Raw genomic sequence first — 24,623 nt, 5'->3', positions numbered from 1 at the left:
GATTAAAAGTGTGAATGCCTTATAATGTTTCTCAAGCTATTAATCTTCAAACAAGAGCAAAGAGAAACTAGACAAGCCTAGTTTTGCTGGAGCATCATTAGCCATATAGTCATTGTCATAGAGGTTTTTCTTTGTTACATGTGATATCTGTGAGTGTGTTGTACAGAAAATATGGAGGGCAGGTAATAAATGCAGTGATGAAAAAGGAGCACAAATTTTGTTCATAAAATATAACAGCAACAACAGATTTTTTCTTCTTTGTTTTATTTAAAAATAAATACTAAATGATTTACCACCAAAGAACAAATAAGACCAAGAACATTTTGTTGATTTTAAGAAATACATTTACTATATGACTTACGTGAAATAAGACAAATTCAGCAGTCCTCCTCTCTCTGTGAAATATAATACTTTGTAAATGTTGCCAAGTTCAGAAGTGTCCTGCTGAGCTCGTGAACTAACCAACACAGAGCCAAGGCTGTGGCCAACACAGCGCCATTAACACACACAAACAGAGCGTGGTCCCTTCTTATTTTCTATTGTTCTGCCACTGTTCTTTGGTTCCCACTGGGAACTAATTTTTCTGGTTCATGAACCAGTTCATGTCGGTGGAAACGTGCTGAATTATTCCAAATTTGGTTCTCAAACTGCAATGTGAAATATGGCTGAACTAACGGTGTAGTGGCCCACCTTAACTTCTCTCTGCGAAATATGGCTGAACGAAAAGTTCCTATTCACGCATGTTTTAACATTAGCTGTCAGTCAGTCAGTCAGTAAGCGAAAATGCCTCTTCTAGGCCGGCCCAGCAAAAATAGGACTGTTACAACTAAACACAAGCTACGTCATTTGCTTGCTGATTGGTTAATTTAGCAGACTACTGGGAGTTTTTGGCATTGGGCATGGTTTTCAAAGGCTAAAGTGAAGTTGCTCAAGATCATCCTATGTTTCATTTTTTGTATGGAGATAAAAACACACTCTTTTCACAGTGAGCACAAGATGTTGGAGATAAGTGGGCATCACACTTGAGGTTTACAGCCTTACAGAGATATAGACGACATTTTGGGATGAGTGGGAAGAGCGGTGTCTGTGATCCAGAACTTAATTTCCAACATCAGGACCTGACCTGTGTAATGTTTTTGTGACTGAAAGCCATCAAATCCTCAAATACAGTAATGTTCCACAACATCTTCCCAAAAGAATAAAGTAGGTTACTGCAATAAAGAGGTACACACTCTTAATAAATGTCCTTCTGTTCATAAGAAATGCTGGATGAGCCGTGTCCATAAGCTTTAGGACACAGGGTATTGTAGTACTCAAACTACTCTTGTCTGAGGTGAATTTATTGGTGCAGTGGCAAGTTTAGAATCCATTAAAGCTGATGTGTGTCTTTTCATGTTTTTTTAAATGAAAACTCGCCAAAAAACTCCCCACGTGATGTCATGTGATGTAACATCTGTATCTGACTTTTTTCTAACCTCTTAAATCTATTAAATCAATATTGCAGCGTGTGTTTTTAGTTTTTCTTTTAAATAAATTTAAAGTCATATTATTTTTACTTCTCTTCCTATGTTAATTGTCTTATTAATCATTTTAATTTTTGATCAATTCGAGGTGCTCCTCAGAATTAAACTGTAATAAAGTTATGTAGTATTTTTTTATGCACAATGATTTAAACATATTTATTAGGATAAAAAAAATTATTTAATGAGTTATTCAGATAAAATATGACTATATCTATCAGTTTGACTCTCTGCACAATGAGAGTAATGATCCTACCTCTGGTAGGTATTTAATAGTACTAGTAACTGTAATTATAACCTGCAGATTTCCACACACAATAGCTGTTTTCTAGCTGTTATAAGTATAGAACACATTAAAACTCCCTCCCGTTATGTAGAATGCCTCAAAGTAGCCAAGCTCTAGCAGCAGTTGTTTTCCTGCTGCTGATGTACTTTATCGATTCTTTTGACCCTGAACCAGCAATAGATCTCAGACAAACACACAGTAAACACAAAACTATCACAGTAAACATTTTTATCAGAACTGGTGGGCAAAGTTCACAAGAAACCCACTCTATAAATCTGTACGCAGATCGATCTGCACCCCTTTCAAATGTACATATTATTGATTTTTGTCAAACATTAGTGAGTGATTAACTGTATAATTTATATTATTTGCCAATTTTAAAATATTAAAAACAATAATTAGACATCTCTTGCCATGGCTTGTTTGCCAGGTATCAACACAGGAACTCACTTTCAAATGTTCTTTTCCAACATAGCCCTGCCATGGACGGTCACTCCCTCCAGAGTGTGTCCCTGCCTTGCGCCAGATATTTCATTTTTCTGATTCCAGATTGAATATATGTTCCAACATAAATCCCATTTCATTTACGCAGTGTCATTTAATGTGGAAGAGACCATTTCAATAAAAAACTGTTGAATAAGACACTGTAATGGTACTAAAGTTGTCAAATCCATACTCAAGTAAACGTGATAATATTAGGAGTAAATTTAACTCAAGTAAAACCTCTTTTCAGAAAATTAATTACTAAGTCCATATGCATTAAAGATTGCAGAGGTGCAGCATAATGTTTTGATCAGCCAGGAGCTAAAGTCTAATAAGAACATCTGATAAATTTAAATGATAATGCAGTGGAGTTCTGATTCAGATTTTCCTGTCCTTGTGAAATTCCTGTGTATTTGTTAAATATAAATGTGAGATAATATTAAGAAGAAGACAAAGAAGACATATTTCATATTTTCTGCTGAAATTTTCCTCACTGTATAAAGAGTGAGTTTAATCACAATTGATCACACTGTCCCTGTTAAATCTGAAGCTTTTATTAATGGAAATTTAACTATAAAATAAATGAATGGATGTAAGACGAACAGAATGGAATTACATTTATATTAGTATTGTCTACTGATTATAAAGTATAATCACAAAAGAAAAAAAATATATATATAATGATGTGAAAACACTGTACTCTGAACAAATGCAAATAGTTTAATAAAGTGCAATGGAGGAATGTATGATTCGTAAAGAAAATCTGCTCTGGAATTATGTTTATATTAGAATAAACTGATTCACTGACCACACCCTGATAAAAACTGGCCTGAGAAAGGATTTACATATAAACAAGTGGGTAATGTCTTAGTTCTTGATTGAGAGGTAGTTGAAGCTAAAAGGGAATCCAGATGTCAGACTGCTGCATTATGAAGATGCAATAGACGAGAATCCACAGCAGCAAAACCATGTAGAGAACGTCATTCTCTGAGTCTAGAACACATCCACTCAGATCCCTGAGAATAAGAGAGATAAAACCGTCAGCCTAATAACAGAAAAGCTTCATTGGTTCTTCAGTACTGTACTGTTCCCCCAGGGAAATAAGACCGCAGGAAAAATGTTATATTTAATGTAATCAGCATTTTTTTTAAATCTAACACTTGGAGTTGAAGAATGTAACATGCTTATTGTAAACATAAACATACGGGTATTGTCATTATTATGAAAGTTATATTATACAGCAGTACAATGTAATGGTGCCTCCATATTTATTTATCCTATGTGTCTGTTATTTTCATGTAGTTTCAAAAGACTTGTTCCATGTAGCCGTTTTGCTGTTTTCTCAGATAGAACCTTATCATGTGAAGGGGACGAAGTGGTTTAGTACAGAATCTGACATCAACTGGCCACTAGGTGCCAGGATAACATTTGTTTCTCACATACATTTAAGGCCTGTCCCACATGGGAGTGAAACTCGGCTTTGCATCATTGACAGTGCGCATTGGTTTATAGCCAGATTCATCAGCATTAAAACAGATCACTTTATTTATTCAATTATGAACTGGCAGCACAGTGGCTTAGTGGTTAGCACGTTCGCCTCCCAGAGCTAGGCTCTTGGGTTCAAGTCCCATCTGGGTGGAGTTTCCCTGTTCTCCCCGTGTCTGTGTGGGTTTCCTCCTACAGTCCAAAAACATAGGGTAGGTGAATTGGCTTCTCTAATAAAAATGTCCTGGTGTGTGAATGTGTGTGCCCAGATATGGATTGGCGCTCTATTCTGGGTGAAATCCTAGTGCCTGATGCAGTTCTCCAGGTGGACGGTCGTTCCTGGTCTAGAGTACGCTGTGCGTGTTTGGCTGCTGCTTCTTGCCAGTGTGTGTATGGATTGAGGGAGCGTTCTGAGCCGTGTGGATTGTAAAGCGTCCTTGGGTATTTAGAAAAGCGCTCTGTAAGTGTAACGATAGATAGATAGATGAACTGTGTCATCATACGTTTATAATCAGTGTCACAGTCAAATCCCAAAGACCTATTTTAATTTTGCAAAATCAGAGGAGCGCACAGATTCCTAATCCATCCTCCAGTAAAGCTGCTGTTACTCTTGTAAAATACTGATGACAGTAAATGTACTTTGCTCTTCTTGTGTCAGAGTAGGGTTTTATTCCCATCTCCAGCAGGAACCGACACTACAGAAATAAGAGTCGGATGAGAGTGTCCTAGATCTCCAAACGTGTAAAATATGCTGTTAAACGCCGTTCCCCAAACAATATTTTGAGAAAAGGTGCTGAATTTTAAAAAATAATAATAAATAAATAAAGCGCTCAGTGAGCTGTATAAATCAGGAGGAGAAAAAGGGACACAGGAAAAAAGGAAAGAAAAGGACGTGAGGAGAGGATCAAACACTGAGGCCATGCAGCTGTGAGGCAGTGACAGTACCTTCAGCCCCACCCTGTGATTGGGTAGGGTAATGCTGTAGTTCATCAAATCTGCTACAATCATTTTACCTTGTAGTTTCCGAGCTCTCCGTTCTCTCTGGTTCCTCCAGATCTGCAGCAGAGTTAGTCTGAAGAGTAGACTCTACGGGATGGTCTTCATTTTCTAGATTTTTCCTCTTAAAGATGTGGTTTTCTTTAACTTCATCTTTCTCTGTGAGTCCGTCCTGGTTTAAACTCATCTCTGTGGGACCGAGAGGGCTATCACTGGAGCAAATCTTGTGACAGTCTCCTCCTTTTGGAGAGGAACAGACTTTATCCAGATGTTTCTCCCTCTCAGAAACAATTGACTCAACAGCAGGGGCTTGAAAAGTACCTTCAAGATATTTTTGAAGATTTTGGACACAGATATTTGAAATATCCTGTTCTTCCCTGTGATCATGCTTCTTCATCTCCAGGGATGAAAATGTCTTGTTCTCATCTCCTTCTTCTTGATAGAAAGCATCTGAAATCTTTGGCAAGACCTGAGGAGTGAGGCTTGATTTCAAATGATCTTTCTGAAGCCCAACCTCTGGATGATCCAGCTCCAAAATATATTTAAAAGCATCCTCTTCCTCCGAGTCTAACTCAGCGAGGGTGTTTAATGCCTCCTCTGGATGATGGGACCACAGGGCTGCATCCCCTTGCTCCGTGCTCAGATAGAGGTACTTCCCTTTTGCTGAGTAGCTCCAACAGTGCCCCTCCCTGGAGCTCTGGAGAAACTGCCCATTCCACAAGCAGGATTTCTCCTCTCTGTCCAATTCACTGATAAAAACAGGCCCTGAACCAGAACAACTGAGCTCAGACCCTTCAGACTCCAGAGAGGAGCAGGACACTGAAGAACTGCTGTGGACTCCCCTCGGATGAAACTCGTTCAGACTCAGAGTCCGAGCATTAATCTGCATGTAAACAACATGAAGCACAATCAGCAGAAATTAGAAAACTACACTTTTATCTGTATCATGTTTTGACATCACTGGGGTGGAGGGGGGGGGGGGGGTAATGAGACTGAACCATTACTGCATTTTAAGTGACTTTTCTTGAACCCTTAAAAGTGCACAGGGAAAAGGAAGCAAGGGAACAAGCAGCAATTTGGACTTGATTCAGGGAAGAACTGGTGGAGTCCCTTATTCACACTCCACCCAGACATCTGAATAGTGAATAACGCCCTGCCAAAAAAAACACACACACAGGCAGCAACACAAGCACAGGATACTCCCACCCTAAAAACACACAAAAGCCCCGTAAAAAAATCTGTAAACAACGCTCAACTAACAAAAGGGCAGCCAAAGTGCATTCTGGGATAATGACTGTGTTACACAGTATGTCTTGCTTCTCTATTTATGTTGATGGTCAGGATTGTCCAGGATCCAAATAGTTTGTATATTATATAATATAGAAAAATGTATATTTTTAAAAGTCACTGTTCATTTGTCATTACTCGTCCTCTCCCGCTCACTGTCCCCCCCACCCTCCTTGTCCTCTCCTGCCCACTGTCCCGCCCCCCTCCTCGTCCTCTCCTGCCCACTCTACTCTCCCTCTCCTTGTCCTCTCCCGGCCACTGTACCCTCCCTCTCTTCGTCCTCTCCCGCCCACTGTACCCTCCCTCTCCTCGTCCTCTCCCGCCCACTGTACCCTCCCTCTCCTCGTCCTCTCCCGCCCACTGTACCCTCCCTCTCCTCGTCCTCTCCCACCCACTGTACCCTCCCTCTCCTCGTCCTCTCCCGCCCACTGTACCCTCCCTCTCCTCGTCCTCTCCCGCCCACTGTACCCTCCCTCTCCTCGTCCTCTCCCGCCCACTGTACCCTCCCTCTCCTCGTCCTCTCCCGCCCACTGTACCCTCCCTCTCCTCCTCCTCTCCCGCCCACTGTACCCTCCCTCTCCTCCTCCTCTCCCGCCCACTGTACCCTCCCTCTACTCGTCCTCTCCCACCCACTGTACCCTCCCTCTCCTTGTCCTCTCCCACCCACTGTACCCTCCATCCCCTTGTCCTCTCCTGCCCACTGTACCCTCCCTCTCCTCCTCCTCCTCCCCCACCCACTATACCCTCCCTCTCCTTGTCCTCTCCTGCCCACTGTACCCTCCCTCTCCTTGTCCTCTGCTGCCCACTGTACCCTCCCTCTCCTTGTCCTCTCCTTCCTGCACTTTCCATATGTTGGATATTATTGAGTTCTGATCAGTCTGATGTATGTGATGTCAGGTCTGACATAGAACCAGTCAGAGTTAGTGATAGGTTTACGTCCCTCCCTTCAATATAGACTGTATCTTCAGCACAGTCAGCCCCTGAAGCCCTGCTGGAGTGGAGGACTGTCTGAGGGGGGATGGGTGTAGCAAAGAATTACACATGTCCTCAGTGATGGACCTCCAGCACTCACAAAGTGTTAAAATTAATACAGAACAAACACTCATCCTGAGCACCCTGCAGCCTCCAGACTTTACCGCTGCTGCTTCACTGAAGTTGAAGCCTGTTTAAGTGGCCCACAGTCTCGCACACTGTTTCCAACTGATGTGTGGTTTTCTTGCTCTCCAGTCAGTGTTTAGTGCACTGGGGCAGTATAGAACACAGGTCCTCAGTGCAATGTCATGGAGGTACTGTTTGTGTGCATGTGTGTGTGTGTGTGTGCTACAGATCATAGGCTATAGTTTCATCACTGGCAATAGTGTCCAAACACAAGCTCAACTTTATTTTGCCAAGGTGATGCTACTGTCAGTCATTCTGTAATTTGACCAGCCCTCACAGCACAGAGCAGAATCAGAAAGAAACTTCTGGAGTTTTTAAACTCTATAAACTTAATAATGAGTGGACAGAAATTTCTCCCAAATATTTATCATCTCCAGTCCCCTGATATCTGTTAAATGAACTAACCCAACACTGGGAGAGTGAGGACAAGCACAGCTTTCCTCTGAGACTTGTGATGTCTTTAAAGACCGTTGTGGCCTTTTAGGTTTGGGACTTTTATTATATTTGGCTGTGGGACTTTTAATATTTATTGTTATTTGCAGGATTTTGCTCAAGTCTAAAGACTGTATATGTCTTCATCACAACAGTTTCTATCAGGGGAGAGCGTTACTGACACGACACGTCACAGTCAAGTTCCAAGGAGTTACTGACCTCTGTGTTGTGGGGCAAATGTTGGAGAAACTGAGCCACGTACGTGATGATGGACTGTTCATCTGGGGAACGCATCATCACATCTGTACAGTATAAACATCAGTACGGTATACACATCAGTATATACATCTGTACCAACACAAGCATTTGTCAAATAGCCATATGAAGATTCATAGAAATACGTGTAACAGCATTCTTATAAACATCTGTACAGACATTCATGTAACCACCTGTACGAACATCTATATAAACATCTTTTCAACATTCTTTTAAACACCTGTACAAACGTGTAAAAACAACTGTGCCGTTTAAGTTATTGATTTTAAAGTTCTAAATATGTGCATTTAGTTGTTATTTTTCATTTTATATTTTTCATTGAATTTAAACTGTATTCTAAAAAGTGTAACTTGATTGAGATGAAGGATCAAACTGCTCTGTTGTCCCTGAATGAACCAGTTTATGTTTCATAGCGTGGGGTTAATACAGCATCTCTGGTTCCTCCAGGCCACTAGGTGACAGTATAATGGTTGTTTATATACTGCAGTAAAATCAGTGGTGAAAAGTACAGGTCACTCCTTTAAATAAACTACACTCCTGATTCTAAATGTTTCAAGGTCTTACCCTCGGGTTCTAGCAGTGCAGAGATCCCCAGCAGGTTCTGAGCCATTCTAAAGGCCTCAGTGAGGTTCTCCCTGGGGCTGGAGATAAGAGCTTTTCTCATGTCCACCAGATCTGTTCTGACACTCTTCACCAGTGCCAGGAACGCCAAGCCATCCCTCCAGCTTTTACCAAAATCACACACCTCCAACCCGAACCTAGAAAGATAGATAACGTAATGCTGAAAGCCTGCTACATGTGAGTGCGTGAGTTCACAGGTAAATAATGTTACGCTGTGCCCTGAGCTGTGTGAACAGTGGTGGGATTATGGGCTGTCGTTCTTACGGTTCTGTGCAGCTCTGGGCGCAGTAGAGGAGAGAACTGATGGTTCTGCTGCGGTAGTTTTTGTGTCGAAATGATGACGTTTTGATGTCAGTTTCATCACTGAGAGACACCAGACTGGACACACTGCCAGACAATTGCCTCTCTAGGGTTTCCCTTATCACCTTCAACTGTCGAGGAAAATAACCATGATTAACAACCATTCAAACTAAAAACAAACAAATAAAAATATGGAAGTCTTAAAAAATGCTTCATCTATTAAATCTAGAGTTTTATCTTGTGTGTTGACAAAGTCAAATAACTGGGAATTAGAGTCAACGTCTATGATTGTGGGAATATGTGGTTCCGTCTGGTTAGAAACATCTTCTGAACATTATAAAAAGTGTTTTTGATTATATTCGTAAACGTCGCCTTAAGGGACCTTAAATAGATCATGCCCATTTAAGCAGTAGCAAGTCCAAGCTGCACACACACACCTAAAAATGCTATTATTTCTTGAGGGGCACACCCTGCTTCTGAACAACGTCTGTTTTTGTTCTGTGTTGGCAGTAACTTGTAGCGTTTAGCATTAGTGATATTAACTCTGTAATGACCTGCTAAATCAGATCAGCTTTAGCAGATAGCATGTAGCATTGTCGATATGGAGCTCCTTTATGAGCTGGTGGAGTGACAGTGGGTTTCACTGGAGCAATGAAAACAGAACAGAAATGGAGCTGGTTTGGAAGCACTTTGTTTTCCACAGGAAACGACATCAGAGATTTTCAAACCCTGCATTTATTTCTGTCACAGAGAAATCCAGACACATCCAGTAATATTTACACACAAACTTTTATTTGGGCATGAAAGAGAGTACAGAACTACTTTTCAAATCAATAGATTATTCAGCTTAATACTTATTTATTCATACATTAGAAATAATAAAAATAATATTAGGTGAAAGCTTAGTTCTGTAGTTGTTAATTATGGTTCTGTTTCAACCAAATATTTATTCATTTAGACCCAGGGAGGCAGGAAGGATGTTAAGTAGGGTGTGTTGGACATTAGTAAAAGGTTTTTATTTTATTATTTTTATTTTTTAGAGCCACCTATTAAATGAAGTACAAGACTTTAAGAATAACATCATAGCATTTTGAGATTAAAGTTGTAATATTTCTAACATTGTCGTTGCTGCTGTCACACAGCGGCAGTGTCCTGGGTTTGTTGGTTCCTGTGGGAGGAAACTGGAGCATAGACACTAGTTTCCTCTGGGTGATCCAGCTTCCTTCCACAGTCCAGAAATACACACCAGTGGACTGGCTACTCAGAAGTGTCTATAGGTTTGAGGGACTGTGTGCAGTGCCCAGTGATGGGCAAGTGCCCTGTTCATGGTGTGTTCCCAATTAATTGTTAAAAGCATTAGTTTAATCATTATAGGCTCCTGGAGTGAATAGACTCCTAAACTCCAAAGACCATGAGCCCCTGCCACAGGAAGAGGTGTGGCTAATAGCTTTAATGCTTATGCTGCATTCAAGTGGTGTTGATTTTATTGGAAAAATTAGTTTCCCACCAGGAGGCACCACATGATCACTGATGTTGTAAGTTGATGTTGGATACAATTAAATTTTCAATGCAGCACAAACTGAGTCCAACAGTAAAAAATCAAATAATAAAGCACAATTTGTACAAAATTCTAAGAGCGGTGTTATTTTGCTATAACTATGTGCAAAAACATCTGTAGAAATCTAAATTCAGCATGACGTGACAAAAAATTATGTGAGCATAATTGTTTTTTAACTTCCCACACAAACCCCATATGAACGCGGCCAGTTCTGAGGAACGTGTTGTACCTCCACCCGACTTTGACACTGCATTTGAAAGCAGCACATTGCAGCCATTTTGTAATTGTGTCAACTTCAATACAGAGCAACAGAGTATATCTCGGTGTGTTACTGACTCTTCTGTTTTTTAGAAGGGACATGCTTTCAATCGCTTCCCTCCAAATCACTGCCTACTCTCCCACCACCCTTCCATACACACACTACACACTGCTGGTTTCCCAGCATGCCATGCGCCCTGTAGCTAATTGTGTTTTGCTGATGATATTTTTACCTGAAAATGAACAATGATGTTCCAGATGAGTGAGAGTGTGGCTGAAGGTCGCCCCTCAGAAATGTCTGTGGCGTCTATACTTGAGACTCTCACCTACAATGAAAACACATGATCCCAGTAAATCACTAACTCTGTGTATTTCAGAGTAAACACTGTGTTCTAGATTCTTTTATATATATAAAATCATGACTCACGTTCCTGTCTTCAAGGAACTCCAGGACTTTGGAGATGTTGCTGAGGGTGAAGATGTGATGAGTGGAGGGTCTGAACCTGTAAAGCTATTAATAAATGTGCTTTTAATAAAAGAGGTTTATTCAAAGCCTCTTTAGTAAAGGCAATTTAAATTTAAGAACCAACCTGAACCACCAAAGTGAAATGGTTCTTCACTTTGAAAGAGAACCTGCTGTATATGGTTCTATGGAGCATCTATTTCATTTCTGTTTCATTTCCTTGCTTCGCCTCTAGTCATATATTGCCCCGCCCATATCCGATGTTGCTCTTGACTAAGGTTGGTTGTCATGGTTACTAATTGTTCCAAAACTTTTTCAAAAATCTCCACTTTGGAGAGCCTATTCTCAGTGTCACTCATTTTCAGTGACCTACAATACCTTTGTATTGAACCCCACACGCTAACATCCAGCTTCCAATCCTGCTTTATATCATCAACTGAACAAATATGTCCTTCATACATAAATAGAATTAGAATGGAACAAGAATGAGAGGTGAGAACCTGACCATTTTGCAGCCGGACAGCTCCTCTAACAAAGCCATTAATATCCATCCGTCCTGAAGATCGGAGAACAGGTCGTCCACCTGGAGGGGAGGATCACACTGAGAGGAAAACATTTCCTTGAATCAGACAGGAACCATTAACATTGCAGCACACAGATATTTAATCCAGAAATATCTCCTCACATATCTGTGTTTCATTAATGTGTCTTTAACATCGTCAGTGTAGTCTGTCACTCAAAAATATCTGTTCATTTAAATCACATAAACAAAGATTTATAAATGTACACTCTGCCACTGCAGTGATGCAATGTGGTGTAGTGCTGGATTGAGAATCGTCCACAAACTAAGAGTGTCCTGTGTCACTGATGAAAGACTAGAGGACGAGCGACACACACTGTGCAGCGACAGATGAGCTACTGTCTCTGACTTTACATCTACAAGGTGGACCAACGAGGGAGGAGTGTCTCACAGAGTGGACAGAGAGTGGACACAGGGTTTAAAAACTCCAGCAGCACTGCTGTGTCTGGTCCACTCTACACCAGCACAACACACACTAACACACCACCACCACGTCAGTGTCACTGCAGCGCTGAGAATGATCCACCACCATTAATTATTATTAATGTTAATAATTTTGTTGTGACAGTTAAAAAAATTACAGATTACTTACTCTTTTTAGATGTGAGTTGATCCATCGTGTGAAAGTGCGTTTGCGGACGGCTTCTCTAGCTCCTGGGGAAAAGAGTCAAACACATTAAAATCAGGTTAAAATCAAACCCACCCAAGATAGGGTCAGGAGCATCTCTATGGAGAAGGTTGTGGAAATTAGTTTTCATTTCTGAATGATTTGCCTGTTTATAGCTTTTTGATTGCACATACATTATACTTATGGCATATTTTTTAATAATCAATTCCCCATAAACATTAAAAGCAAATAAATAAATAAATAAATCTACTTGGGATACTACAGCAAACCCCTAACAACCACCAGGGATACCACAGAGAGAATTTTGGAACACCATAGTAATGACTGAAGACACCATAGCAACCACATGGTTGCTCACACATATGGACACCCTTTAACAGCTAAGTCACCTGTCAATGTGTGTTTTGGACTGTGGGAGGAAACCCACACAGACACAGGGAGAACACACCCAACAGTAACAACCCAAGGTGGGATTTGAGCCCTGGAGTGCCACCGTGCTTCAAACCTGTATCTAGTCCCTCCCCTTCATTACACTACCACACTTTAACTCCAACCTGAAGAGCTCTTTGTCTAAAAAACATCATCCCATCCTCTGAGCTCTAGGGAACCTTGATGTCTGTGATACAGTTATCTTTGCATGTAATGTTTCCTAATCCCTTTGTCCTCCCAGATATTATTTTTTTTATTTCTATCAATATGTCAACCAGCATGTTGAGGCTGTGTGAGGGTGTGAGTGTCTCCTGCATAACTTTCAAACAGTTTGTTATTACAGTTTTTTTATGACTGCTAACAAGCGTTTACCAACACTTAAGATACTTTTTCAAAACTCTAAATACAGCGACACATCTACCTCACACACGTCGGCAGATAGTTTGTTTTCTGCTCAAAACCACATTTTGTTCATTAAATAAAATAAAGTCTTTGTTTCAATATTCAAACAAAATGCTCTCTACATTCACTAACTTTATCAAAACACAGCAAACCTGCCTCAATATGGACTCATACTTTCAAAACAATGGCACATGTTTTCTATCTGAGAGAAACATATCAATCACAGCACAACAGCACAACTCTCAGAACTGTAACAGCTGAGAGGGCATCACAGAAACAGTAACACTTTCCCTGTGTCCGTTCTACCAGCAAACAACAGATTCATTCACTGTATTTTTCCTAGAAACCACTTAGAAACCACTACATTTTTACTTTAATGTCAAATGTGTTCATTTGTATATTGAATGACTGACATTTACTGTGTGGTTGACAAAAGAGTTCCTGATAGACTTTGGTGTAGTAAAAGTATTTATAAATGTACACTCTGAGAAAAAAAGGTACTGTACAGTTACATCACTGTCACTAAATGTATAAACAATGTAAATGTCCCTTTCAAGGTACAACAGTGGTTTAGAGTTCAGCTGTGTTCCCTAAAGGACCATTACACTCTCTTCTCCAGAATCAGAGGTGAATATTTGTAAAAATTCATTATAGATCTGTGTAAAATAAAATAACAGTTCAGGAGATGAAATGGGGCATACAGTTATGTTCCCTGAGTAAACATAAGTACCATTAGGTACCATTGAGGGTACCACCACAGTGACAGTTTTTCTGAGAGTGTAGGGTCATGAAATTACTGGTGTTGTAGACCCACACTGAACACTCAGGACAGAAAGCCCCTGTCACTGACAGCACGTCAGCATTAGGTTTTCATTTCTGTCGCGCTGTGTGCAAGCATTTGTCTTGGTCTTAGGAAAATTTGTGTGTGCAGAAAGTGTAAGCATTTTAGAAACATATTAATTAACTGAATGTTTTCTGAAAACAATATGAATTGTGTTAATGGTGGAGTGCACAACTGACGGATGCTGTTCTAATTGTGTTTAGTTTTGAAAACGTGACACAGACTGGACAGAGTGATGTTAGCGATTGTAAAACAATTGTTTCCGTGTTGTCAGCTTGGCCTCTGTCAAACCTGATGAAGTGCTGTGTGCAGAGTTTGTTGAAGGTTACTGAAGGTGTCTCCACATTCTCTTAAAGTTATCTAAAGTATGGAAGAAAGTGATGAAATGAGGCAACAACGTTGTTCCGAAGGTTCCTTGATTACATAAAGGATATTTGATGGGTGGGTTACACCACAACACCAATGAGAAAAATAGCACTGAAAACATACAGACAACTTTTTAAATACAGCTCCCGTTCATGTCAACACTGAGACTCATAATAAAGTCTATCGGCTTCTTCAGCCACAGTCCCCTGCGTATCATCACAGCAGAAGATGACGCAGATGGTTCTGGTACATTTCAGGATCTCTGTCACCTCTGCACTGTTTGAAATAATAGTTTTAATTGTTATTCACAGTACGGTTGAACTCTGGTGCTTTTTGGTCACCAGAGTGTTGATTAGCTGATGATTGATTTGTGATTGATCTTCTCGATATTAGACTATACATGTATTTCAATGTCTATCACCACATCTCCATTAACGCAATAGAAATATTAAAAACTACACAAGTGTGAAAAATATTGGACACCAGCCATGACCAAGGATCCTACCTGTGTCCAAGTGTTATTTCTTGGAATATATTTAATAAATTGCAAATTAGTGGACTCCCTTCTCCACAGTGGAACACAGTTCTGTTTCTTAATGAAATGTCTGTGACCTGCTTTATCCGAAACCCCACGAGCCCCACAGCAGCGTTCTCCCAGTCCAACGAGTCAGTGTGGTATCTTTAAAATGAACTACTTCATGTCAGAGGTCATGTTTAGATCTCAGTCTCCTGAATTCTGTAGAGATTTTGTAAAGTTGGTGGAGTTCCCCTGTAGGTGTGAGGCCTGGGCTGTGGAGCAATGCCTTGGAATTTTGTCCGTCCTCAACAAACATGAATCACAATAATCCATCAACCAGAGTCTATCCTTTTAATTTGTAGCTCTTAGAAGAGAATAAAGGCAATCCTCCCCTGGTGAAGTTGTACGTTAAAAGATTAAAGCCAATGGTAGATAGAGAGATACAGCTGTTTATTTAAAGTGGGACGAGTCTGAGCGTGCCGTCTCTTACCTCGCTTGTTTGAAGACATTTTATTTCTCAGAGGGGCCGTCACTTTCTCACAGCAGTCTCCCAGGCGGGACACGGGTGAGGTCATCTCTCTCTCGAGGACAGATTCAGAGACGATAATGTGCAGCACTTCCGTCCGAATGGGGAAGGTGCTGAAGCTTTTGGCTCAGACTTACAGCCTGGCCCATGTCCGTACATGTCTGGTCTAAGCTCCTGAATACCTGCACTACCTGCTCTCATCAGGAACACGTTTAAAGGAGCAGTAAATATGTGGAGAATTAGTACTCCACAGTGCGGGACCCTGACAGGGGCGCGGTCGTAGAGACAGTGACCTGGAGTTGGGATTAAACCCTGGGGCTGTGTATGGAGTAACATACTATTATAATGATTACAGCTGATGTTAAACCCCCTGTAGTTTTCCTTTCCCTTCGATATTATCAAACCCAGGGAATAAAACAGTGTTTATTAGGAGGAAAACAGTCACAGAAGCTTGTTCCCTGTGGAGGACATTCTTTATTTTCACTCAAAATCATATTTAACTAGGAATCATTTGCACACAATTGAATATAAAAGTGATGACATCATTTGTACAACCCCAGTCCAAATGTCTGAGCTCATTAAACTCCTGAAGTCCTGAGTGAGCTGTGGTCAGAGGAATTCTCTCAGAACCTCCATCGTCTCTCAGCACAGGGATTCAAGTGTAGTCTGGTGTATTCTGGTCTAAAACACCATCACTCTCAAAGGAAAAGCATGTCTCTCCATGTTTACAGAAGTTTATTTTACTCCATCATTTGAACACAGCAGCTGTTCTTCACACTGTGTGAAAATTTAATGTTGAATGAACCAACAGAAATGTTCTATAATCATTTTACACTGACTTCCATTAAAGGTTAAGGGCTTTCCTTCTCCTGTAAAGTCACTAATGTGGAGATACATGTTTTTTCTTTGGACACTGATGAAAGGTAAAGCTACATCTCCAGACACAGTGGTGCCACCGTATCACAAAGCAGCACAGACACCACACACACTCATTACACACAGTTAAGAGCAGAGACTACACAGAGCGTAAGAACAGAGGACACAGAGCTGAGGAGAGAGCCCTTACTCGTGGTCTTGTGAAGTGAATACTTTACTTTAGTAGGTGTTCTGTGATTAAACGACACGTCGACTGCACGCTACTCCATTAAGTGGAAGAGTGATTAAACACACAGTGAGAGATATTTAATATTGATAGATTTTTTCTGATCGACATCACTCTGACTCAGATCAGGACACAGTCGGAGGGTCCATCTGAAATAAACAGAGAAAACAGATTAACACACAGCACTGGCATCACTATTAAAAAGGTGCAGTCAGTCCTTTTCACCACTAAAAATTATTAGAGAGACTTATTATGAAATGACTGATTATTTCTTTTTTTCTGTAAAGTGCAACTCAGAAGAGATCAAGAATAACAAAGCGGGCCCCCCACGCGTAGGCTCAGTACAGAAACTCTGACACCTCCAGGCCACTAGGTGTCAGTGTAATGACTGCGATAACAAAGAAATGGTTGTAGAGGGGAAAAAAAACCACTGCAGTTTTAATCCTGTAATAAAACATGTGTTTTCTGTAAATGTGGCAGTTTAAAGTGTCTGAGAGCCGATCTCCTCCTCACAGACAATATCCCGCTGCCGGGTTTCTCTTCCTGTTTATCGATAGATAACAGCACAGACAGACTGCTATCACCGTGGAAACAGGATTAAAGGTAAAACCTGTAGAAAGAGTATCGCACAGAAAACCTCTCAGACTAAAGAGGTTCTGCCTTTAGCTCTTTCTTGGATGCCCTTTAATCTCGGCCGCGTTTCAGAGTCACTCTGCGTTAAGAAGAAGAGGACCACGGAGAAACACTGCCTCGTTCAATCACTAACACCATCTCAGCCTTTTTTGATGTTGTTGTTGCCCCCCCATCTTTCAAATCCTTAGGTAATTTGTTGATCTTTCTATTTTTGTTGGTATTTCTTGATGTTATTAATAAAGTGCTTTAAAAAAGTACACCACCACAGCCAAGGGAGGCTGTCCAGATGAGTCTTGTTTGTTTTTCTGAATCACTATGAAGTACAAGTCTCTACAAGGTCTACAAGTCTTAATGCAGAAGAGGGCACCACACACACCTCCAAAACTTCAGATACGTGATCACTGGCTCTGTGGAGCTGTGCATTATAAGCCCAGTAGAGCCCTGGTCACATGACCCAAACAATATTGGACACGAGTGACCTGAATTCGGCCCCATCCACACGGATACAGATATTTAAAAAAACTGAGATATTTCCTGCCTCTGTTTTTGAAAATATCCTCATCCAGAAGAACATGAAATCTGCTGCATTCTCACACCAGTCCAGTAGGGGGCCACAGTACCTCTTTAAAAGAGACATCAAACCACCACCACCTTGAGAGAAACAGGTTTAATCTCAAATCCCTCAACTCTCCATTCAGTGCACTACACAAGTCCAAAGCAGAAACATAAAAAACAGCTTTAACTGTCCTTTGGGTCTTTAGCTGTGGGCCATGGCCATTTGAGGAGTTCTGATCTGAGCCGGATTTCTCTACGAGAGAAATGAACAATAATCCAATAAGAAAAACACTTCAGGACATTCCTAGTGGACAGTCCTCAGCTTGGGGCTTCATTGCTAAACTGAGATCCTGCTCTATACAACAGCCCCAAGTATCCACTACCACAATAATAACCCCAGCCAAACATGGGGGGGGGTTACTCCAACAAGCAGGATTTCTCAGTTAGCTGGATAAATGAAGCCCAATGTTAAGGACTGTCCATTAGGAATTTCCCTCTGCTCTTTCCCTATTAGATGGGCTTGATTTTGGGGTTTAATTATTTTGCTAAACAGAGAAATCCTGCTTCGTGGAATACGTCTCTGGGCCTCTCTCCACACATTTTACAGATTCCTCTGCTACTCACACCTCATGCAACTCAAACTAATTAACAACCCTTTTCAATTTGAAGTGTGTGTGTGTGTGTGTGTGTGTGAGAGAGAGAGAGAGAGAGAGAGAGAGAGAGGGGGGGGGGGGGACTACAACATGCAGATCAGAGGCCCACCAGGACTGTGAAAGTGCCTTACAAACCTTATATTAACCAGGAGCAACTTGCCAATAAATGTCCCCTTGAAGTGCTTTATATCAGAGAGAGAGAGAGAGAGAGAGAACAGCACTTCAACTTTCCCCAAGGCAGATTTAAGCCCAGATTTGAGGACTGTATAATATGAATGATACTCATCTTTTTTTTTTCTTATACGCACATGACTTGAGGCTTTATTTATCTGGTTAAACTGGACAACTCTTGTTATTGTAGTGGACACTAGGAGACTGTTCCTCAAAACAAGTAAAAACGACCAAACAAAGTCACCTATAAAGGGCGAATAACACTCTCTGCTACGACTCTAACAAACTGAAATATAGCCTCACTACCGCTTACCTACAGACCTCCTCTGTCCTCTCCGGGAGAGCCCTGAACACAGAAGAGCAGCTTTAAACAACAAACACACACCAGCAGCCCACCTCACTGACCCAGAACACGCGGGGAGGACTTTTACAAAATAAAAGTCCCATTCCTTCAACGGATCAGAGCCTTTAAAACAATCAAAGCATGTTTGTGCAATTAAAGCTATAATAATAATAATAATAATAATAATAATAATAATAAAATATATGGCAATTGAGCTGCACGTACAAACATTTCAGACTATATTTATTTTATATATTTTCTTATGTGTATAGACATTTTAATTACTTATTAATCACACACGGAAAGAAACATTAAATATTTGTATATATTTAATTCAAAAAGGTTGATTTTTTTATGTAATATATTTACAAACAATCTCTTAAAGATCCCTCTGAGATAATGAGACAGATCCGCGTTTTCAGGGATGACTGACTTGCAAAGCGGCCAATGGGAGACGTGAATGACTGTGCGTGGACCAATGAGAGCGGTGGACCTGGGTTGTGGGGGCGGGGCGTGTGAGGGTGGCGCTGTGAAGTGAGCCGAGGTGTCGGAGTTGTCGGACATTGCGGATTTTTTTGAGGATGAACGGCGCTATGTTTATGTCGGTGGCCCGCTGCCTGAGAGCCGTGTCCTCGGTGTCCAGGCCGAGTCAGAGCCGGCTCCTTTGCTCCGCCTCCGGCTCAGGCTCTGGGTCAGAGCAGCAGAAGCTGGAGGAACTGGTGAAGCAGCGGAAAGTGGTGGTTTTCATGAAGGGGACCCCGGAGCAGCCGCTCTGCGGATTCAGTAACGCCGTGGTCCAGATCCTCCGCATGCACGGGGTGGAGGACTACAGCGCCCACAACGTCCTCGAGGACCAGGAGCTCAGACAAGGTCAGGACCCCGTACAGCTACACCCGCGGTCACCAGACCACCGCTGAGGGGAGGGGGCGCCGGGCCAGGGCCAGTACAACTGAACACACACACACACAGGTCTTAAGGGGGAGTTAGGAATATCCATGTGACTTTACAGACTCTTTCAAACGATTAGAGTAGTTTTAAGATGGAATTAGTGTTATTCATGTGGCTGTAAAGGCCCTTCCCTATGACTATGGCCGGGTTTAATGTGGAATTAATATTCCACCTTAAATTACTTTGATTTTACCGGGTCTTTCAAATGAACAGAGCAGCATTTAAGGTGGAATTACACACAGACCACCACCGGAGGTTTTACATGTCATTTCAAATATCTATGACAGTCTTTTAATGTGAAAGTAATTCATGAGATTTTACAGGCCCTTCCAATGACTATGGCCTGATTTTAAGGTGGACATAATATTCCACCTTAAATTAGACTTTGCCGGGTCTTTGCCAGCCTTTAAGGAGGAATTAGACATTTGTGTGATTTTATAGACGCTTTTCATGAGTGTGACATGATTTATTCATTTGAGTTTACACCCAGAGCAGCTTTTTAAGGTGGAAGTGTTGTTTCTGTGATTGTGACTGACCAGTGTTGTCTTTTAATGTGGAATAAATATCTTTCTGACTTCACACGTGCTTTTTTTAAGAATGATAATGAGAATCCTTGTTGTGGAGCCATTGATATTAATTTGACAAGGCTTTATACAGAATGCAATTTACACACAACACACAAACAGGTCTCTAACTGATTTACATCAGTTTTTAATGTGGAATTACATTCCTTTGCATGTACAGGACACTTCAGGTTACTACACCATACACCACTCCCATACATGTACACACAGACCTCTTTAATTTAGCACAGGTGAGTTTTCCCAGGTAAGTTTAAGGTGTAGTTAGTTATGTTTTATTTGCATGTTCCTCTGATGAGTGTTTTTATATTTAAACTGGAATAAACATTGTTTTATTTGACTCTACAGGTTTCTCAGGGTTAGGGCTATTTCTGAAATAACCTACAGCATGTCAGTCTTTAACAGACCAGGGGCAGTTTAAGGTGGAATTAGTGACGTAAACATCACTGCACTAACTCCACCTGTTTATAGAGGACTTTTAGGTTTAAGGTGTGTTTGGTTTAATATGGAATTATGATTTATTTGGCTGTAAAACGTCATGATTTGATTAGCAGTCTAAGTCTTGACGGAGGAGGTTTTAACCAGTTTTACCATTCTTCATTTCAGGTTTAAGATATAACAATTACTGTAATTGGTCCTCGTCAGAGTGAACTGATGGAGGAAAATAGTTCTGCACTCTTTTGTGACATGAGGGAGAAAGCTAAAGCAGAACTCTCAGTTTAAGACTTGTGCACAATAAGTAACATAGGTACACCCTCCTCCTCCTCCTGTGATCAGTCACGTGGTGGTAACTCGTCTGAAACCAAATCCTCTAAACAATGTAAAGAACGAACATCACCCAGCCTTATTAAAGTCAGGACTGGAGCTGAGTGTCTGAAAACAGACCGTCCCAGAGGAACGATCAGAACAGTCCTGATGACGTTAGAGCTCTGACCAGCAGGACCTCTCTGATCCATGACCTCATACGTTTATATATTTCAAAAATGGAAATACATATTTTTAATTGGACAGTGATGTTATACATAGGATGTATTTATGACTGAACACTGGACAGACTCAGATGAAGCCTCTTCTTCCACTGACACTTTATTTTGATATTTATATTGATATAAATGTAGTCGTTAATTCAGGTTTAAGGTGGAATAAATGTCTTTAATTGGATTTAAGGTCTTTTTGTGACAGAGTGTAGAATGTTAATAAATGGACTCTAAGAGATTCTGATGAGTGATTGTATCTGTTTTAACTTACAACTCACCAACTCACTTTAAGGCTCATGTACTTCTTTCTGTCCCTGACATCAGCCTTTAATATGGAATTGGATGTTTTAAATGTATTATATGGTAGGTGCTCCAGATAGGGCCCGGCCCATTCTCTCCTACCAGCAACCACAACATCACTAGCCCCTTCTCAGTGGTCATCAGGCAGGCGTCTCCCTTCGTTTGTGTTTTGTTGAGTTAAGTCCATGACAGCTCTGGAAGGCTCAGCAGACCCCACACCCCCTCCTCACTTTATACACACGTTGTGCTCTTGTTTGTAGATCCATAGATGGGTAAGATATAGAAGTAGTGACTAACTGCTTACCCATAGATCTGCATGCACTGAGTGAAAGCAGAGCCAAGACACGTTTTAAGGTGTTAGGGGAACTTTATTTTCAGAATTACAGCTGTGCATATCATTTCCAGGATGCGAGAGTTAAGGGTTGTCAGTAGCCACAGACGCGCTGATACTTTCAGTGCACTAACCTGGGCCTCACTGTCAGGATTCTGCCAGCTGGGTTCTGATTGGCTGTCTGCACTTGTCAGATGTGAAAGACTGCCTCCACATGTCATGCCGAAATAGCTGACGTGTGATTGGTCCTTGTGCCTGTCAGTCACATCACTCTTCCTGTAGTAGTAGGTGGCTTATAGCCACGTTTAGTGGTGAAAGATACCAGACTCTCCCTGGCAATGCAAGACTAGGTCATCAGTGACTTAGGTGGAGGGGGGGGCAGTGCTTTAATATTGTTAGCCGCTGGGGATTGTATTAAGTGAACGTTAAGAGAAGGGGAGAGTGTGTGTGTGTGTTCAGATTGTTTTTATCAGTAGAGTGCAGCAACTGGGCGTTCACCTAACAACACAGAGAAGCAGATACAGCCCTGACTGGACACAGGGGGGTTAAGTGTGGAACTGTTGGACAGCAGAAGTTTAAAAAGAACAATAATTATTAATATTAATATTGTTTTATTATATGTGGTAACATATGATGTGTAATTTTTCTGGAGCTATTCTTGACCAAACCCATAGACTAGATGGAAAATTGCTGTGAGAGTTTGATCACGTTCGTCACTAAACATTAGTGAGGTTAGGCGCTGGTGTTGGATCTCCATCACTCCAGAGAACACTGTTCCACAGCACAATACTGTGGGGCTTTATATTATACTCCTCCAGCAGACTGTTGGTATTGGGAGTGATAATCTTATGTACTGCTGCTTCAGAGCATCCTGTGTCATTGTCTGGTGAATGAACCCTAAAGTAGTTGGATTCACTCACTGAACACTGTGTCCAAATAATAATAATAATAATGAGTGGTAATGTATGTGCATCTCATTTGGACATCGTATGATATGATTAATGTTTTATTTTCCAACAGGAGTGAAGGCGTTCTCCAACTGGCCGACGATTCCCCAGGTTTTCTTTAACGGGGAGTTTGTTGGAGGTTGTGATATTTTGCTGCAGATGCACCAGAGCGGAGACCTGGTGGAGGAGCTGCAGAAACTCGGCATCAGATCAGCACTGCTGGACGCTGAGAAGGAGTCCAAATAGTATCGGCACGAGCCGTGGGAGCTTAGGGAGACTCTAAGAGATCACTGAAGTTGTGTGGACATTCTATAGTGGGTGTAATTTCCATAGAAGGAGTTTTTGGTGTGGGCTGGATTTCTCGGTGGGGGAATGAACACAGATCCCTCAAGGCATTATGGCAGGACAGCACACTAGTTTCTGTCATGGGTAGTGTCTGAAATGTCCTCAACGGCTGTATACTGAGGCAGTGCTCTGAGGGAGGTAGGCGACAAGTTGTATGTAAATTTAATTCTGTATATAGTTCTGCCTGCTTTTTACTTGAGATGTGTCCAAAGCTTTAACATTCAGGCTAGCGAACATTAACATGTCAGGACCTGGCAGCACTGTGACGTATTTCTGCGTAGGAATTGTCTTAACCACCGTCTTTTCTGTAGGAATCTTCACATCAGTACAGACACTGACCACACTACCATGGGTTTCAGAGACAGCCAAAGAAATCAGGGTCACATCCACTACTCCTTATAGGGGCATGACGCTTACCAATGAATGACCATGTGACTTCAGTGGGACGCTTCCACAGATGATGAACTTCTGAACAACCTGTTTTCAGACGAAACATCTGAAAAATGTCAGTACCAAATGTCTCAGAAACACATTTATTATGTCCTTCCCTGTCCAGATACTATGTGATTATTTTAGAAACACTCAGATAGTGCACTGCATTTATAAGAAGATATATAATGGAAATCTTATGAACTAAAGTATATTATGAACTGTAGTTTTGGATGAATACATACTTTTTTTTGTCAATAAAATATTTTTAAAGCTGTGTTTTGTCCTGTGAAAAATTACAATTAATCTTTGAGGATTTTTACCCATTTCCACAGTGTTTTAGCCACAGGTTTATGGCTGATGGAATTAATCAAATTTCCCCACACAGTTACACCATCAAATTAAAACCAAATGTATTACTTATTTACCAAATAAGGAAAGACCTCACCAAACTCCCAAGTGACAGTGGAGTTTGTAGTTGTAGAAAATGGTCCCGTGTGTTTCAGTAAACTTCTCTTCCACAAACACACCTGAACATTTTACACTTTCACATTCTTTACTGCAGATGCACAAATCTAGTGCAAATCTTGTCCATGGCTTCACATTTCTTGACATGAGTGTGTGAATAATATTTGTGCAATGTTCATCGCAAAAATGTGAGCATATGATAAGTTTGTGTGTGTGTATAGAACTGCATACGTGCATCTGCAAAAATAGTTTGTGGAGGTGAAACAGTTCAGTTGTATTTGTGGAAGAGAAAAAAAAAATGTACAGGTTTGCAACTCAGCTAAGTTTATCTCCGGCTACAAATATACTTGTAGACGCATGATTATTTTCTACAACTAGAAACTCCACTGTCTCCAGGTGTTGTTGTTTCCCTCCAAGAATACCTCTAT

At 41.0% G+C, this 24,623-nt stretch overlaps 2 protein-coding genes, 1 long non-coding RNA gene and 1 other non-coding gene across 5 annotated transcripts; 1 reads left to right on the top strand and 3 right to left on the bottom strand.

Moving 5' to 3' along the window:
• Nucleotides 1–2,900: 2,900 nt before the first annotated feature.
• Nucleotides 2,901–15,493, bottom strand: clmnb (calmin b). The gene is made up of 10 exons (XM_066676223.1): nt 15,377–15,493; nt 12,296–12,357; nt 11,629–11,724; nt 11,088–11,171; nt 10,894–10,986; nt 8,809–8,975; nt 8,488–8,681; nt 7,867–7,949; nt 4,788–5,653; nt 2,901–3,305 (listed from the first exon to the last, which is right to left on the bottom strand). Exons 1-10 carry the CDS (start codon nt 15,459–15,461, stop codon nt 3,185–3,187), a joined length of 1,851 nt encoding a protein of 616 aa, XP_066532320.1. The 5' UTR covers nt 15,462–15,493; the 3' UTR covers nt 2,901–3,184.
• A 1,234-nt stretch (nt 15,494–16,727) lies between these two features.
• Nucleotides 16,728–18,732, bottom strand: LOC136701673 (uncharacterized). The gene is made up of 3 exons (XR_010803840.1): nt 18,664–18,732; nt 18,491–18,537; nt 16,728–17,955 (listed from the first exon to the last, which is right to left on the bottom strand). It is a non-coding gene; the product is annotated as an uncharacterized lncRNA (long non-coding RNA).
• LOC136702871 (small Cajal body-specific RNA 13) lies at nt 16,984–17,204 on the bottom strand. Its single transcript, XR_010803976.1, has one exon. It is a non-coding gene; the product is annotated as a small Cajal body-specific RNA 13 (non-coding RNA).
• A 651-nt stretch (nt 18,733–19,383) lies between the features above and the next one.
• Nucleotides 19,384–23,998, top strand: glrx5 (glutaredoxin 5 homolog (S. cerevisiae)). Of its 2 annotated transcripts, XR_010803825.1 has the most exons (3): nt 19,384–19,739; nt 23,027–23,436; nt 23,610–23,998. XR_010803825.1 is itself a non-coding variant. In XM_066676295.1 (2 exons), exons 1-2 carry the CDS (start codon nt 19,451–19,453, stop codon nt 23,197–23,199), a joined length of 462 nt encoding a protein of 153 aa, XP_066532392.1. In that variant the 5' UTR covers nt 19,384–19,450; the 3' UTR covers nt 23,200–23,998. The 2 variants fall into 2 exon arrangements, 1 of the variants encoding a protein (XP_066532392.1); XM_066676295.1 differs by having other exon boundaries at nt 23,027–23,998.
• Nucleotides 23,999–24,623: the final 625 nt, after the last annotated feature.

This window comes from Hoplias malabaricus, chromosome 7 (assembly GCF_029633855.1).
Source record: "Hoplias malabaricus isolate fHopMal1 chromosome 7, fHopMal1.hap1, whole genome shotgun sequence".
NCBI classification, from domain to species: domain Eukaryota; kingdom Metazoa; phylum Chordata; class Actinopteri; order Characiformes; family Erythrinidae; genus Hoplias; species Hoplias malabaricus.
The sequence above is the reverse complement of the archived record's forward strand: the minus strand, read 5'-3'. Positions and strand labels throughout refer to the sequence as shown.

Coding starts and splice junctions, on each gene's coding strand:
- clmnb (XM_066676223.1), bottom strand. CDS start 15,461: ATGACCTCACCCGTGTCCCGCCTGGGAGACTGCTGTGAGAAAGTGACG. Junction 12,358..15,376: donor AATGTCTTCAAACAAGCGAG/GTAAGAGACGGC, acceptor TCTTTTCCCCAG/GAGCTAGAGAAGCCGTCCGC. Junction 3,306..4,787: donor GAGAGCTCGGAAACTACAAG/GTAAAATGATTG, acceptor TCTTATTCTCAG/GGATCTGAGTGGATGTGTTC.
- glrx5 (XM_066676295.1), top strand. CDS start 19,451: ATGAACGGCGCTATGTTTATGTCGGTGGCCCGCTGCCTGAGAGCCGTG. Junction 19,740..23,026: donor GGACCAGGAGCTCAGACAAG/GTCAGGACCCCG, acceptor ATTTTCCAACAG/GAGTGAAGGCGTTCTCCAAC.